This window comes from Pelophylax lessonae (assembly GCF_965119305.1).
Source record: "Pelophylax lessonae genome assembly, chromosome: 9".
Lineage (NCBI taxonomy): Eukaryota > Metazoa > Chordata > Amphibia > Anura > Ranidae > Pelophylax > Pelophylax lessonae.
Genome location: NC_138776.1, coordinates 9,426,947 through 9,444,795, shown reverse-complemented (window position 1 = coordinate 9,444,795; position 17,849 = coordinate 9,426,947). Strand labels below are relative to the sequence as shown.

Here is a 17,849-nt window from a genome sequence, read left to right as displayed (position 1 = left end):
GAGTTGTTCAGACTGTTCTGTTTGTTATTAAAGTTTCTATATGGCAGCGGACCATTAAATTATGGGAGATGTAGTTCTGGGAGTGAAGACTGTGGATCATCAGTTTGGCTGAACTATCCTCCCAGGGAGCATTGGGACTCACAGGGGCAGATGTAGTGGCGGCCGGTGTGTTGGGGGCGCAGGGGCGCCGCTCCCCCTATCCATGCGGGGCGCCGGACGCATGGAGTTCAATGGGCTTTTTTTTTTGTATCACCTGATTAGAGCCAGAGGCTCAAATAGGCTTCAGCAAAGGATGGACCCGAGCCCACCCATTGTGTGACAATAGCGAATGAAAATTCGCTATTGTCACACGGATCCTCCTCCTGGCCAATCAGGAAGCGGGTCCGATACGCGCTTCCTGATTGGCCGAAAAGCCCCGCTCAGCCGCCGCCTCCCTCGCTCTGATCCGGGAGGAGCTCGGGGAGAGCCCATGGAAAGTTTCCCACATTCAGCCCCCCGCATTGTGCCCGAATACCGAGCTGTGCCGCCCGGCTCCCCTCCCCCTCTCCTGGCTACCCCCATGTCCTGTCCTCCGTCCCTGGCTGGGAGTGTTGTTGTGAGCAGAGATCTAACATGGCGACGGTTCCTTGTACTGCATCTGCCGCCTGCCCTACGACGCCACCTGCTTCATGATCGAGTGCGACGCCTGTAAAGACTGGTTCCACGGTAGGTAGTGATCGGCTGTGTGTCATCTGGGCCTCCGGGTGTGCGGTGCCCGGGGAGGGAAGGACGCTGGCATCTCTGCATTGAAAGGTGGCATGCTGGTCACTGCATTGAAAGGGGGCACGCTGGTCTCTGTGCATTGAAAGGGGGCATGCTGGCATCTCTGCATTGAAAGAGGGCATGCTGGCATCTCTGCATTGAAAGGGGGCACGCTGGTCTCTCTGCATTGGAAGGGGGCACGCTATACCTTAATTACTGAAGGCCCCTTTAACACTTTTGTGACTTCAAAGTCACGCAATTTTTTACAGCGTTTTTGCCGCAAAGCAATGCCTATTACATTTTTCTGTTTGTGCCCCCCCAAAAATCCCCGCCAGTGGTCTGCACAACACTGCCGAGTGCCCCAGCAGACCCACACGACCCGGCCAGACCCTCCTCGAACCAGTTAAAAGATCAAACAGGGGAGCCCTGTGCTTGCGGCCTAGTCACCGCCCGAGGCTGCGGCCTTACCTGAAGAGGAGCACCCAAGCACGCACACGAGACCCAATAAAACTGACGCTGAGGTGCTAAGCCCTTCAATCAATTTTCAGGCATCCCCCATCATTATTGCCACCCCCTGCCCCATTCAGACACTCCAATTGCGATCCAGTAGTTCAGTACAGGCCGCACCATCTGCCATATTAGAGGAATCAGTGGACACAGCACTGCTGTAGGCAGATTGTTCATATCCCTCAAGCACAGCCTCCCTTCCTATAGGAGACACTGGACATCTAATCCACACTTTGCCACAGTCATTCCCGCCCTCTAAGCTGGACTGGTCCTTGTCACACTGCTTGGCTGATTCTCCAGAGTACTGCACAACTGCCTCAATATTATAGAAACCCTTTCATTAGCAGTACACTCTTATACTGTTAAGTGACATATGACTTTTCTATCTATATACAAGATGTGAGGGAACGTGGCTTGGCGCACAAATGGAATGGCCGCTTGCTAGAGCGACTCCGCTGGCGGCCCTCCTACTCCACGGATATACAGCTTTATTCATAGCAAACCGCTCCTGAAATGGGCAAGCTCTCGAAGCCTGGACTACACCCAAAACAACTACGGTCCGGAAAATCAGAGGGTAGCAAGGTTATACCCGATCTATTCAAGACTCAGTCTAAGTGCAAAAGAAACATGGCAAATTCCAAAATGGCACAAGTTCCGGCCCCAACAGGGGAAGAAGGAGATGATCTAGAATCACTGGCCGCATCAGAAGACCTGGGAGGTGAGTGTGCTAGACCGGACCATCCATTGACTTTCAATGACATGACTGCCATCGCAGCAGACATCAAGGGATCATTTGCTGCAGCACTAATTGACCTTAAGACTGACATTATGGGCATTAAGGAACAAATGTGTGTCAAGTAGTGCAGCGCTATAAGCAACAAAATTAATTATACTTAAAAAATTATATAAATTGGTATACAATTAATAATGGTGCAATAAAAAAATGAATCAATTGCACTAAGTCATAAGTCCATTCAGCATATGAAGATGGTGGAGAGTCCACTTAAGGGTGAAGATCCCAAGATGTGAAAAGCAATGGAAACAAACAGTCACCCGTGCGGATAGGCAAGATGGCAGCTTACCGCAATGAGTGGGCCTCCAAATTAATGGATGGGCCACTAAGAGCATAAGGTAACAACTCCTATGGACTGGGTTCTCTCCTCTGCATGAACGGACCAAGCTTCGCTAGACTGCATCAACCCCTCACTCGCTCATAGATCCAGAAATAACTCCGATATGTATGGCAATATGTAGAGGATAAAAGCATTCATAGCGTAATCCCGTTTGACAATATAAAACAGCTTTATTCAAGGTTCTACTCACATGGCAGTAGATCAACACAAACGAGTAACAAGTAAAAAGCGGCGTCCCGCTATAGTAGATACAAAGCCGGCGTCTTGGGGGCGTGGCAAGCGCGATGTCCGGAACCTCCCGACCGGTTTCGTCAGAATGACGTCGTCAGGGGCGTGGTTACCGGACATCGCGGTCACGCCTTACAAATACCCCATGTAAAAGTCATATCCGGAACCTCGTCCAATCACGGACGAAAAGGGCGGAAGTGATGAATCTGACCTCTGGCCATTGAGGGCGGAAGTCCATTAGAAAGACAGCAGCACCAAGGAGGACAAAAGATTCAGGACAAGGCAACTAATTAGCCGTCCTCAATTAAACTAATCAAATAAGGACAGCAGTAGTTACTTAAGCAAATGATATAAAAAATGTAAAAATCTACTTAGTATCATATGAAGATAAAGCAGGACTAAATGTATATAAAAAATTGCCGATGTTAGCAAGCACCATCTAGTGGCCAAACAATATATTGTCATAAAAGTCAAAATTACTGACTTAATGGAAAAAAAGGAGAAAAAGTAAAGGCCAAAGGGCAGATTGCAGCACTTTTCCCCTTTTAACTCATAACCCTACATTTCAACCTGACAATAGTCTCTAGCTGGTCGACAAAAACAAGAATCATAAAACCTAAAAAATACCACATGATAACAAAAAATATAAGGATAAAAGATTTATATTCATACACAAATATTGAGTGGAATGGAGCATAATTGTGCTTTTCCCGTCTCAACAACATTTAACTGTTGTTGATGAAACAGTTAATGTCCCACTCAACATTAAGCCATACGGGACATAAGTTTTCAAAATATAAATCCACCGCGTCTCAGCGCGGGATAGCTCCCTTTTTGCATTTGCCCCTCGCCAATTAGGAGTGAATTTATCAAAGGCCACATATAACGTGTTACGGGGGTCTTTATGTCGACAGTGGTCGAAATGTTTCGACACACTGTGGCCAGGGAACGCTTTACGTATGTTTGCCACATGCTCCCCCATACGGATTTGCATGTTTCTCAGGGTTCGTCCGATATATTGTTTCCCACATTTACATTGAAGTAGATACACTACATTCTGCGTTGAACAAGTTATGAAGGATTTAATCGGATATTCTCTCCCGGTGACATGGGACCTGATTGTTTCAATTTTTCTACCTTTAAACACATTAAGAGCACAGATATTACATCTCTTACAGGGGTAGAACCCTTTTAACTCCGGGAGGAACATGGGTCGCTCTGGTCTTTCTATGACGTTATGGGCCACCTGGTGTCGTAATGATGGAGCACCTCTGAAGATGACATTAGGTCGGTCTGGAAGGGCCGGACCTAGTACTCTGTCGTTCTTGATGACAGACCAATGTTTCTGCATGATTCTCTTGACCTCATAATGTTGTGTACTAAAAGAGGTCACAAAACAATTTTTGAAAGGTTGACTATCATTGGTTCTGGTACGTGGGGCAAGAAGATCTGACCTGTCCATGTCTGCCACTTCCCTGATGGTATTATCAAGGGAGTCGGCCTGGTAACCCTTATCCAAAAATTTACTTTTAAGCTGTAAGGCCTGTGTAAAGAAAATGTCCAAATGAGTGCAATTTCGGCGTAGCCTCATGAATTGTCCTTTTGGGACAGCTTGTAACCATGATTTATGGTGACAGCTGTCCACTGGGATGAAGCTATTGCGGTCGGTTTGTTTAAAGAAGGTGGAAGTGACCAACCTATCTTCCTCGACCACCAAATTCAAATCCAAGAAATTAATACTGGTTGTACTGCTGGTGCAGTCTAATTTGATACCTCTATTGTTCTCATTTAATGTGGACATGAACATGTCCACATTAAATGAGAACAATAGAGGTATCAAATTAGACTGCACCAGCAGTACAACCAGTATTAATTTCCTGGATTTGAATTTGGTGGTCGAGGAAGATAGGTTGGTCACTTCCACCTTCTTTAAACAAACCGACCGCAATAGCTTCATCCCAGTGGACAGCTGTCACCATAAATCATGGTTACAAGCTGTCCCAAAAGGACAATTCATGAGGCTACGCCGAAATTGCACTCATTTGGACATTTTCTTTACACAGGCCTTACAGCTTAAAAGTAAATTTTTGGATAAGGGTTACCAGGCCGACTCCCTTGATAATACCATCAGGGAAGTGGCAGACATGGACAGGTCAGATCTTCTTGCCCCACGTACCAGAACCAATGATAGTCAACCTTTCAAAAATTGTTTTGTGACCTCTTTTAGTACACAACATTATGAGGTCAAGAGAATCATGCAGAAACATTGGTCTGTCATCAAGAACGACAGAGTACTAGGTCCGGCCCTTCCAGACCGACCTAATGTCATCTTCAGAGGTGCTCCATCATTACGACACCAGGTGGCCCATAACGTCATAGAAAGACCAGAGCGACCCATGTTCCTCCCGGAGTTAAAAGGGTTCTACCCCTGTAAGAGATGTAATATCTGTGCTCTTAATGTGTTTAAAGGTAGAAAAATTGAAACAATCAGGTCCCATGTCACCGGGAGAGAATATCCGATTAAATCCTTCATAACTTGTTCAACGCAGAATGTAGTGTATCTACTTCAATGTAAATGTGGGAAACAATATATCGGACGAACCCTGAGAAACATGCAAATCCGTATGGGGGAGCATGTGGCAAACATACGTAAAGCGTTCCCTGGCCACAGTGTGTCGAAACATTTCGACCACTGTCGACATAAAGACCCCCGTAACACGTTATTTGTGGCCTTTGATAAATTCACTCCTAATTGGCGAGGGGCAAATGCAAAAAGGGAGCTATCCCGCGCTGAGACGCGGTGGATTTATATTTTGAAAACTTATGTCCCTTATGGCCTTAATGTTGAGTGGGACATTAACTGTTTCATCAACAACAGTTAAATGTTGTTGAGACGGGAAAAGCACAATTATGCTCCATTCCACTCAATATTTGTGTATGAATATAAATCTTTTATCCTTATATTTTTTGTTATCATGTGGTATTTTTTAGGTTTTATGATTCTTGTTTTTGTCGACCAGCTAGAGACTATTGTCAGGTTGAAATGTAGGGTTATGAGTTAAAAGGGGAAAAGTGCTGCAATCTGCCCTTTGGCCTTTACTTTTTCTCCTTTTTTTCCATTAAGTCAGTAATTTTGACTTTTATGACAATATATTGTTTGGCCACTAGATGGTGCTTGCTAACATCGGCAATTTTTTATATACATTTAGTCCTGCTTTATCTTCATATGATACTAAGTAGATTTTTACATTTTTTATATCATTTGCTTAAGTAACTACTGCTGTCCTTATTTGATTAGTTTAATTGAGGACGGCTAATTAGTTGCCTTGTCCTGAATCTTTTGTCCTCCTTGGTGCTGCTGTCTTTCTAATGGACTTCCGCCCTCAATGGCCAGAGGTCAGATTCATCACTTCCGCCCTTTTCGTCCGTGATTGGACGAGGTTCCGGATATGACTTTTACATGGGGTATTTGTAAGGCGTGACCGCGATGTCCGGTAACCACGCCCCTGACGACGTCATTCTGACGAAACCGGTCGGGAGGTTCCGGACATCGCGCTTGCCACGCCCCCAAGACGCCGGCTTTGTATCTACTATAGCGGGACGCCGCTTTTTACTTGTTACTCGTTTGTGTTGATCTACTGCCATGTGAGTAGAACCTTGAATAAAGCTGTTTTATATTGTCAAACGGGATTACGCTATGAATGCTTTTATCCTCTACATATTGCCATACATATCGGAGTTATTTCTGGATCTATGAGCGAGTGAGGGGTTGATGCAGTCTAGCGAAGCTTGGTCCGTTCATGCAGAGGAGAGAACCCAGTCCATAGGAGTTGTTACCTTATGCTCTTAGTGGCCCATCCATTAATTTGGAGGCCCACTCATTGCGGTAAGCTGCCATCTTGCCTATCCGCACGGGTGACTGTTTGTTTCCATTGCTTTTCACATCTTGGGATCTTCACCCTTAAGTGGACTCTCCACCATCTTCATATGCTGAATGGACTTATGACTTAGTGCAATTGATTCATTTTTTTATTGCACCATTATTAATTGTATACCAATTTATATAATTTTTTAAGTATAATTAATTTTGTTGCTTATAGCGCTGCACTACTTGACACACAATATGAATGGGATTACTATGAATCCAGTGTTCTAGCTGCTATCTTGTTTTATATCATTTGTTTTATGTCATTTTATTATATTTACTCATTCATTATTAAGCGCAGGATACCCCCCCTGATTTTATTAAGGAACAAATGGCAGTAGGGGAGAAAGCTGTCAAGAGACAGAGCTATACAACGGCTTGAGGAGGTGACTAATTCACACTCATCACATCTAATAATGATGAATCGTCAACTAGAAGACCTGGATAACAGGGGTAGAGGAAATAACATTAGGGTGAGAGGGGTACCAGAAGAGGTTGATAATGATCGATTGAAACCCGCTCTGTGCTCGATCTTCAACGGCCTCTTAAGCAGACCCGCAGAATCTCCAATTGATTTTGACAGGGCACACAGAGCCCTCAGGCCTAAAGCACCTGATAATACCCCGCCTCGTGACATTATATGCTGTCTGAGCAGTCATCCCTTGAAAGAAGAGATTCTAAAACAGGCACGCCAAAATGATCAGATCATTTTTAATGAGCAACCGATCCTCCTATTCCAGGATCTGTCCCCTATTACACTAAAAATAGAAGGGCACTGAAACCACTACTGGAAATTTTACAGGCAAAACATATACCGTACCGCTGGAAGTTTCCTTTTGCCCTGCAGGCCAGTTCGGGGGGCAGACAATATATGCTCAAAACCCCGGACGATTTGCCAGCCTTTTGTGACTCCCTGCACCTTGAACCAATCTCTCTTCCAGATTGGTATGCTGAGTTTTTGCTCCCCCCAGATCCCATGGGTAACCAAAGAACTCCTAACCCCTCTCCAGCGCGAACCCCAGGCGGGAAAAATGGAAAGAGACAAAAGTTTCGTGATCCCGGAAATCTATTCTCATCCCCACCAAGGACACCGAGAATAAGAGATCATAAATGACCGTATTGAATGAACTTTGTCAATTTCTTCTGCTCGCATGTCCGCATCTCTTGATAAGTGATGAGTACAGGTGATCGACCGCATCGTTCCACTCACACCCACATTGGAAGAGGATGACTTTTCCTTACCTTGAATTCAACTTTGTTCCTAGAACTAGATGTCTATACTCAAAAATATGACTTCAATTGTTTGGGAGTAATGATCTATGAGAAGTTGAGACACATTCACATTTATTCTATTATCCTGCTGCTGTGGAGACTACATACCACTATTCTTCTTTGACCCATGATGATTGGTCATTAAAAATAGGGTTATGATTACCATGGCAATGAGAACGAGAACACTGCACTGGAAAACTTTTCTTAAGATATCATCATTATTTCCTACTGCTAATGTTATTTCTGTAGGTTAATTGACCATATACATTTTTCTAAACTGTAAGAAATGACTTTCATAGCTGTTGACTGTTGGAGCGGTAGTACACAGCTGCGCAACCAGATGGCAGCAGTTATTATGCTAACACAATGCAGTTAGAATCAACATTGAATTAAGCCATTAATCTTTAGGTACCATCCATGTGAATGTATTGGACTTTGCAGTGGAGATGTATGGTGACATATACTCCTATGAACACCCTGGTTCATATACAATTATTAATGATAGGTGTTCTCCATTTTTTCTGTCTCATTTGATGTTATAGTTTCCTTTTGTGGGTGCAAGAACCCTCTTTATTTTGCTCGCGTGCGCAAAGTGACAAGTGATCTCTGGCAGACATTTATATAGGGAAATGTCACTGCTGGATCTAATGTTGGGGAATCCCTTGCTAGGTACTGGATAAATGATCCATGTATCCATATCATTGTCATAATGCACACACGAGCATCTACAACGGAAGATTACCATTGTATTCATGCTAGGATACGGCCTCACAGGAGCTAGCAGACAGGGGTACCGAAATGTGAGTTTACTTTTTTCAGTTACCGATCTTCCCAATGAAAGTACCCAAATTCTTGTTAACAAGCTGTAAGTTTTTTAAAGGTATGCTTCCTGAAGTATACCTGTTTTCACTGTTTAATGTTATTATTTTCTATGTAGTAGGAGGGCCTCCTGGAATGACTGATTTATTCATAGAACTTGATACATCTGGGAAAATTATTCCTGTTCCAATTCCTGGTTTATTTTCCCTTTTGGATGAAGTGGTCATTCCTGAGTGTGCCAACTATTTTTCCCCTAGATAGAGGCTGGCAGACTGTTCACCGTTTCTAAGGTGTAACAGGAGCCATTTTATACTATTGTAGCCTCTGAAACTATATCTTCCATCTGGACTAGTTAGTCATAGGTGGTCGTGGTTACCCATTTGGTATCTTTTTTCTCTACTTTCCTCGAACTTCACTCTCTTCTCTTTTCTGCTTCTTCCCTTACCCCCATCCTACCCTCCCCCCCCCCTTCCCCCTCCCCTTAAATATTACAAGATGGCCTATTCACGGCTAGATAAGGTGCCCTTAATTATATCTCATAACGTAAATGGCCTTAACATCCCAGAAAAAAGAAGTCGCCTATTGTATAAGCTTAAAAAATCTAAAGCCCAAATTGTCTACTTGCAGGAAACACACTTCCGAAGCGCCAACATACCCAAATTAAATTCTAGATATTATCCTAAGATTTTTCACGCAACCAATACCCAAGCCAAGACAAAAGGAGTGACAATCCTGCTCCATAAGAATAGCAAATTTAAACTAGACGAACAGATATCAGATCCAGATGGTAGCTATCTGCTCTTGATAGGAACCCTTAACGGAAATCCGATGACGTTGGCGAATGTCTACTTTCCGAATACAGCACACATCACATTCTGTAATTTGATCATAGATGAACTTAGAAAACATGCAAAGGGATGCATAATACTAGGGGGGGATTTAACATACCCTTAGACCCATTACAAGACACATCCTCGGGTAAATCTTGTATCTCATACAAAATCATTAAAAAAATTAAAACACTCCTCAGATCCCTAACACTTATTGACACATGGAGAGCGCTTAACCCGACAGTAAAAGATTACACATTCTACTCAGCCCCACACAAACATTACACTTGTATAGGTCACATTTACATAACTCAAAGGGACCTTTTCAAACTGACTAACGCTGACATAGGCATTATTTCCTTTTCGGACCATGCCCCGGTCTCCATTTCGCTTATACTGGATACACCAGCTAGAAGTGAGTTCACATGGAGGCTGAACTCATCACTATTAGTGAAAAAAAAACATTCAGGATGACATTCAGAATACCATAACAAATTATTTCAAAGATAATGTCTCAGAAGATATCTCACCCCTATTGCTCTGGGAAGCACACAAGAGTGTGATCAGAGGTGAGCTCATTAAGCATGGAGCAATATGTAAAAGGGAGAGGGAAAAACTCACGGAAACCATGATAAGGAAAATCTCTGAACTTGAAGGGCAACACAAATTCAGCACATCGCAAAAAATAGAGCAAGAACTAATAACACAAAGAAAAGCTTTGAATGATCTCCTACAATTTAGGATCAAAAGGTCACTGTTCCTCAGAAAGTCAATCTATTATGAACAGGGGGATAAGGGAGGTAAACTATTAGCTAGGGCCTTGAAGGAAACCCAACTTGACAATAATATCCATTGCATCAAAGGTAAAGATGGTGAATTGATAAGAGACCCACACAAAATGGCAGACAACTTTGGATCTTTCTATTCCAAATTATATCATATCCCACCGCAGAAGAAACCCGAGGGGTTACACGGATCCCGTGATGAGCTAATCCGGGATTACCTGGTTAACAGTGGTTTACCAGCCTTGCCGAAAGATGCATTGGATGAACTAGAGAAGGTGATCTCAATAGATGAGACGAAGACCGCAATAAAAGAATTGAAAACAGGAAACAGACCGGGCCCAGACGGCTTCACATCCAAGTACTATAAACTCTATGTAGATTCTATAGCTCCTCATCTTACAAATGCATTAAATTCCATACTTGACAATCAGGTCCCATCCAGGGATTTCCTAATGGCACACATCTCAGTCATCCCCAAACCTGACAAGGACTCTACTCTATGTGCAAGCTATAGGCCAATTTTGCTCCTAAATTTAGATTTAAAGATTTTGACTAAAATACTTGCGACTAGACTAGGAACCCTATTACATCATGTCATAGGGCCGGAACAGGTGGGATTTATGCAGGGGAGGGAGGCCAAAGATAGTGTCATAAAAGCTTTAAATTTAATTCATGGAGTGCGAGACACCGCTGTCGAGGGCCTGCTACTCTCCACAGACGCGGAGAAGGCCTTCGACAGGGTGGCATGGGATTTCCTAACGCACACATGTAAGCATATTGGAATGGGATGAGCTGGCTTCAAATTCTATATTCCAACCCCACAGCAAGGGTCAAGGTTAATAACAGCCTGTCTTCTCCATTCCCTTTGAGAAATGGTACCAGACAAGGCTGCCCCTTATCACCGCTTTTGTTTATTCTGACCCTCGAACCCCTAATTCGCACCATAAACCTTTCCCCAGACATTCATGGATTCCAAAGAGGAACGAGAGAGTTCAAACTCTCGGCCTACGCGGATGACCTATTATTCTTCATATCCCAACCGCATATCTCAACAACCAATTCAACAAATATAGATACCTATCTAATTTTAAAATTAATCACAGTAAGTCCGAAGCCCTAAACTTGACCCTCTCTAATGATCTTCTCAAACTAACGAAAGAAAACTGCCCATATAGATGGGAACCCAAGGCGCTGAAATACCTAGGCATCAAACTTAAGCAACAGATAGATGACCTATACGAAGCAAACTTTATACCCATACTGAAACAAATAGCAGGAGACCTTAAAAAATGGAATGTGAAGACCTTTTCTTGGTTTGGCAGGGCGTCCATCATAAAAATGACAGTACTACCGAGGTTGCTCTACCTCTTCCACACGCTCCCAATTAAGATACCCACACTTTTTTTTTTGCAAATTAACAGCTTTACAAAGGACATTTGTTTGGGCAAATAGAAAACCACGAATTAAACTTAGCTATTTACAATTGCCTAAACTAAATGGTGGTATGGCACTGCCAAACTTCCAAAAGTACTACCAGGCTACGCACCTGACAAGGGTCCTAGATTGGCATTGTCATTCTAACAGCAAAGATTGGGTGGGTGTGGAAATTGGATGGAGCTCTATTCCTTCACACCATCTTTTATGGACAGACCAACAAAATTATTCCGCAGACATCAAGAAGCACCTGCTCATAAGTACTACCCTTAACATTTTCAAAAATGTAGCATTAGCGCAAAAAATCTCCTCCTTCCCAAGTCCACTTACTCCACTACACAATAATTCAGACTTTTCACCTGGTATTGAGAATAACTATTTTATATTGAAAAAGAATGGATGTCTATTACTGTTGAGGGTTAATCAATGTTTCCGTAACAATCAGTTTAAGTCTTTTGACAATCTTAAACTAGACTGCTCGAGCGAAAATACCTTAAAGTTCTGGTCATATCTACAACTACACGATTACATTTCATGTACTAAACATAAAGAACTCCTTTTCAGACCGCTGACAGATTTTGAGGAACAGTGCATGAAAGGAGAGAGGATTGAGGGAGCCACATCCCAATCATACAAAAAACTTATAGCGTCACCAGACTTTATTGATCCATACAAAGTAAAATGGGAACAAGAGCTGGGCCGTTCACTCACACCAGCTCAATGGGAAAGAGCATGTTGTTTCTCTCATAAATGTTCTCTAAGCACGAAAATACAGGAGACATCCTATAAAATTAGAACCCAATGGTATCGTACACCTGCTGTCCTTCACCGTTGGTCTGAACAAAACTCTAGTGAGTGTTGGTGATGTGGCTCATCTCAAGGCACATTTCTCCACATTTGGTGGGATTGTCCCATCATAGAAAGCTTCTGGAAAGAAATCTCCAAATGGATACGACATATCACAGAAACCACGCTCAAGCTAGATGCGGCATGTTGTCTGTTACATATTAACCACTTTCCCTACAGAAAATATAAAAAATCATTGACCAGACATATGCTTAACGCTGCTAAATCCCTCATCCCGATACACTGGAATACAAAAGAGGTCCCCACAACAAAAGATTGGTTGGCCAGAATCGGCAACATATATGAGATGGAGGAGACGTTGGCTATAAAATCGGAGAGAAATTATATCTTTCAAAAAATGTGGTCCCCCTGGCAAACATTCACGGTCTCATCAGAATACAAAGATCTTATGGCAGTTCAATAAGAACCGATAGTTCATTCACTCAACTTCAGGCACCTTGACGACTTCTATCCCACCCCGGCCCCCCATCTCCCCTTACTTCCCTTCCCCACCCCATTTCTCTACTACCTCTACTTCCCACTCCTTTATCTTTCATCTCTCATCTTTCTTTCTTTTCCTTTTTCTGTTCTTCTTTATTATACAGTTGAGCCACTTTATGTGACTCATCTGCTGGACAAAATCACAACAGTAACCGAACTGCATTCCTCTTAATAGATTGTATGCTTATAAAATTCATACATTTGGAAATCTATATGCATGTTTAATTTCATCTATGTATCTCACACCTTCTCTTTGAGACTGGAATGTAGATACCTTATGTGAATGCTCGTCAGCTTTACCTGAATGTTACTGAACAAATTGTCTAAATTTGATACACACTTTACCATTGTAATGCATATTGTTCCTTGTTTGTTCATTCTCACGAATAAAAGTTTTTTAATGAAAAAAAAAAAAAACAATTATGGGGCTGGATGCATGGATGGGGCCCCCAATGGACGGGACGCCACTGTGCATTATCCTGCTGGAAGGAGCCATCAGAGGGATGGACATGGTCAGCAACAATACTCAGGTGGGCCCTCACCATTACACCCCCACTACCAGCCTGAACCATTACCCTCCCCCCCTCAACATTACACCACCACCACCAGCCTGAACCATTACCCCCCCTCACCATTACACCCCCACCACCAGCCTGAACCATTACCCTCCCCCCCTCACCATTACACCCCCACCACCAGCCTGAACCATTACCCTCCCCCCCTCACCATTACACCCCTACCGCCAGCCTGAGCCATTACCCCCCCCCCCCCTCACCATTACACCCTCACCACCAGCCTGAACCATTACCCCCCCCCCCCCCCCCTCACCATTACACCCCTACCGCCAGCCTGAGCCATTACCCCCCCCCTCACCATTACATCCTCACCATCAGCCCTCACTATTACACCCCCACCACCAGCCAGAACTGGTGATACAAGGCAGGATGAATCCATGCTTTCATGTTGTTTACAACAAATTCTGACCCTCGATCTGAATGTTGCAGCTAAAATTGAGACTCCTCAGACCAGGCAATGTTTTTCCGTTCTTCTATTGTCTCATTTTGGTGATCCTGTGTGAATTGTAGCCTCAGTTTCCTGTTCTTAGCTGACAGGAGTGGCAGCCGGTGTGGTCTTCTGCTGCTGTAGCCCATCTGCTTCAAGGTTCCATGCATTTTGCATTTAGATATATTATTCTGCATACCTTGGATGTAACGAGTGGTTATTTGAGTTGCTGTTACCTTTCTATCATCTGGAACCAGTCTGCCCATTCTCCTCTGACCTCAACAAGGCATTTTCCTCCACACAACTGCCGCTCACTGCATATTTTCTCTTTTTCCCACCATTCTCTGTAATCCCGAGAGACGGTTGTGCGTGAAAATCCCAGAAATACTCAGACCAGCCCGTCTGCCACCAACAACCATGCCACATTCAAAGTCTCCTAAATCCCCTTTCTTCCCAATTCTGATGCTCGGTTTGAACTTCAGTAAGTCGTCTTCACCACGTCTAGATGCCTAAATGCATTGAGTTGCTGCCATGTGATTGGCTGATCAGCAATTTGTTTTACCAAGAAACTGAACAGGTGTACCTAATAAAGTGTCCGGTGAGTGTAGATTGAAGTAGCTGTGAATAGGTTGGAGGAGATCTGTCCTCGCTCACATGTATGAATGTGGATTTTTGTAGTGGATTTGATTGTTAGATTTGATCCCTATTGGTGGAGTTATCACATCTACATTAAATGTTTTACATTTTCAGCAAGTGTTGGTATTGGGACACATTGTAGGGTGCAGATTTCTCATTGGTTTCATCACACATTTTGTCACTAAGTGTAGGGCTCTATGCATAGAATTCTATTCTACTATTTCTACTTCTATATCAGACTTCCTGCTGGCCGATGATTTTCATTCATTACATTTTCCACAAAGTTTTTTAGTGCAGATATTTCATTATTTCTGTTTTCTATCCAGCTTTAGAGAAGTGTCTGATATTGGTGATATATAGAGACAAACAGGAGATGAAATATTTCTCCATTATTATTATTTGATTTATGGAGTTAGGACAGAACAGTCCAGGATTGGATATTTATGGAGCCTAAAGATGGATTTTGATGACATTCTCATATTTCTATATTATTTATGTGGTTTAGATATAAAACTGTCCCAGAATATTATTGTCTCAGTCAGTCCTGTTATACTCACTGTAATTCCTCTATCCGGCTTGTTGTCAGAGCTTCCATCACATCCCTGAAATGAGGACCCCCCAGATTGTTCCTAGACAGGTTCAGTGTCCTCAGTGTCTGGTTATTTCTTATTCCAGATGCCAGGTGGGGGCAGGAACTGTCTGTCAGGTGATTATTATCCAATCTGTAGAAGAAGAGAAGAATGTTACCAGAAGAAAATGAATTTCTCCCCCAGGAATGAATGGAACTATTCTCTATGTAGCACTGCCCCCGCAAGGACTGCTTGCTATTCTCTCTGTGGATTCCCCTCCCCCGGTTCCCAGCACACGGCCATAATCCAGGACAATTCCTTCGTTCTCCTCGGCTCACTCCAATAATCAGTCCAGGGGTATTTGGTTGGTTTGGTTGTTTATTGTAGAATGGTGATAGGAGAAGGAAATAATGGGATACTCCGACTTTAACTATTCCCAGTGATGAGGACTCCGATCTTCTCTGCTTTACTATAGATTTGGAACAGCCAGGCTGTTAATTCATCCTGCCACTCCGGATGAATAGGAATTAAGCCTCTTATCTTTAAGATGACTTGGTGAACAACTAGTTATCTTCAGGACACTCTCCCTAGTATCCTCTCTCACTTCTTTGGCTGACACCCGTCCATTGACTGTCCCACTAGCAGGGGTGGCCCCCCTCAGGTCAGGCCCCTTGACACGAGTCCCTGTACTCACAAGTCCCCTCTCAGTCAGCTCTCCTGGACCTCTGGGTTCAGCTCCTCCCAATCACTCCTCTGGCCCTCAGGATGACCTCCTGCGACTGCATGGCACCTCTACAGAGGAGGAGGAAGCCGCCCCCTCCCTCCAGGACTCCCCTCTCCAGTCAAAGACCCCACAGCACATGTGCTCCTGGCTTTTATACAGTATCCCAGAATGCACTGAGGCAACCTGCCCTCTGCCAATCACCAGGACTGTATCAAAGCCCATGTATCCATTCGTCAGGTTTCCTCCCACTGTCCAACATGCCTCCCTATTGGACCAGTGTGAAACACTCTCTAGACTAAATGAATCGCAAGCTGAGCACAATGTGCAGACCTCACTAACAGATCCTGCTCTCTGGTAGGCAGAGAACAATATAGATTTACCTGCAGCCCTCTGATAGGCAGACAGAGCTCAAACTATACTCTCTCACTAGCACCTACCTAGGAGGGTTCTACACTCACCCCCCGCCAAACCGAGCCATGTCCTCACTAGCACCTACCTAGGAGGGTGCTACAAATACATACAAGGAACTCATTTCTCTTTATTGGAATCATTTATATGAGATCACTTTATAAAACACGATCGATCATCCACACTATTGGAGATTTCTCTTTTTGTGGATCCCAATTAGTAAATGTGAGATGAGAAGTGGATGAGGTGGTGTGATCCATTCATTATTCCTGTATGGGGATTGTACCATACACACTCACACTGACCTCTAGGCTTTCACCTCCAACCTTCTGCTAAGTCTTCCATTCAGTTGTGGGGATTCACTTTGATGGTCACAGAAGTCTCACTCATGTTGTGGAAACTTCAGTGACTAAAAGTGACACCATTGTACTTTGGGATTTCCTTTGAACATCGTGGTGGAGGATTTGATCTTATGATGTGGAGAAGATTTTATTATTACCGTTCTTTATTTGGACTTTTTTTTTTAATTCACACTAATATTGCTGCACTAATTTTATATCTGCTGATTATAAATTCTCTTCATTAGTTATCAGTGAAATATTCTCCATACCATTGTTATATATACACTTATAGGGAGTTTTGTGTTGGGGAGTCTCACTTTTATTGTTATATTATCACATTTATATAGTGTGAATGTTATATACTAGTGCTGCAGTCTTCCATATTATACTAGAAGTGCGAACTCCACCAATAATCATCAAATATAACAATTACATTCACTACAAACATTTCATACATGTGAGCAAGGGCAGATCTCCTGCAACCTATTCACAGCTACTTCAATCTATATAACATATAATGTACAAATATAGATAAACATGAAGAGAAACAAACTTATCTCTAAAAAATGGAAACATCAAGAGAAAGTTCATAAATGTGAAAAAGTGGATTTCCTACAACCCATTCACCACTACTTCCATCTCCAATCACCATACAGTGACTTGTGCAGTAACAGAAATAATAATTCCCAAAGATTCATCCAGAAGGTTTAAATCAATGCTGATCAGCTGCCTCCTCTTTGCAGCAACTTCAATCATCCTCCACCACACCAGTGAGGAAACAGGTCACTTACCAAAAGGTTTGTCCCCAAAAGCAAGGCCCAGACATGCATGTTTATATCCTTCCAGCAGCGCCACTCCGCTCAAGCCGGCTTCCAATGAGAACAGACTGTGCCCCGGAATGTCACCCCTCCAGGTAGGATCTCCAATATCACCCGAGGTATCCAGACAATGGCCGCAATCACATCACATAGAAAAGAAAAAGCCTCCATAGTACATAATCCTTAAATATATATTGAATGACAGATTGTAGACTTCCATCATATACAGGAGTATACACAGAACTCAGAGCACGCACCGCTCCGGACTGCAGCCGTTCATGATGGAGTGAAGGAAGTGATGTCATCGCACACGGCTGCAGTCCGGAGCGG

General features: G+C 43.3%; 1 protein-coding gene across 2 annotated transcripts in view; it reads right to left on the bottom strand.

Moving 5' to 3' along the window:
* LOC309564529 (NACHT, LRR and PYD domains-containing protein 12-like) overlaps positions 1-17,849 on the bottom strand; it is a 579,648-nt gene that overhangs the window by 110,181 nt on the left and 451,618 nt on the right. For both annotated transcript variants that reach the window (XM_082269162.1, XM_082269163.1), the window contains one exon: positions 15,217-15,381. In XM_082269162.1, the coding sequence (XP_082125288.1) occupies positions 15,217-15,381 (165 nt within the window). The remainder of the gene's footprint in view (positions 1-15,216; positions 15,382-17,849) is intronic.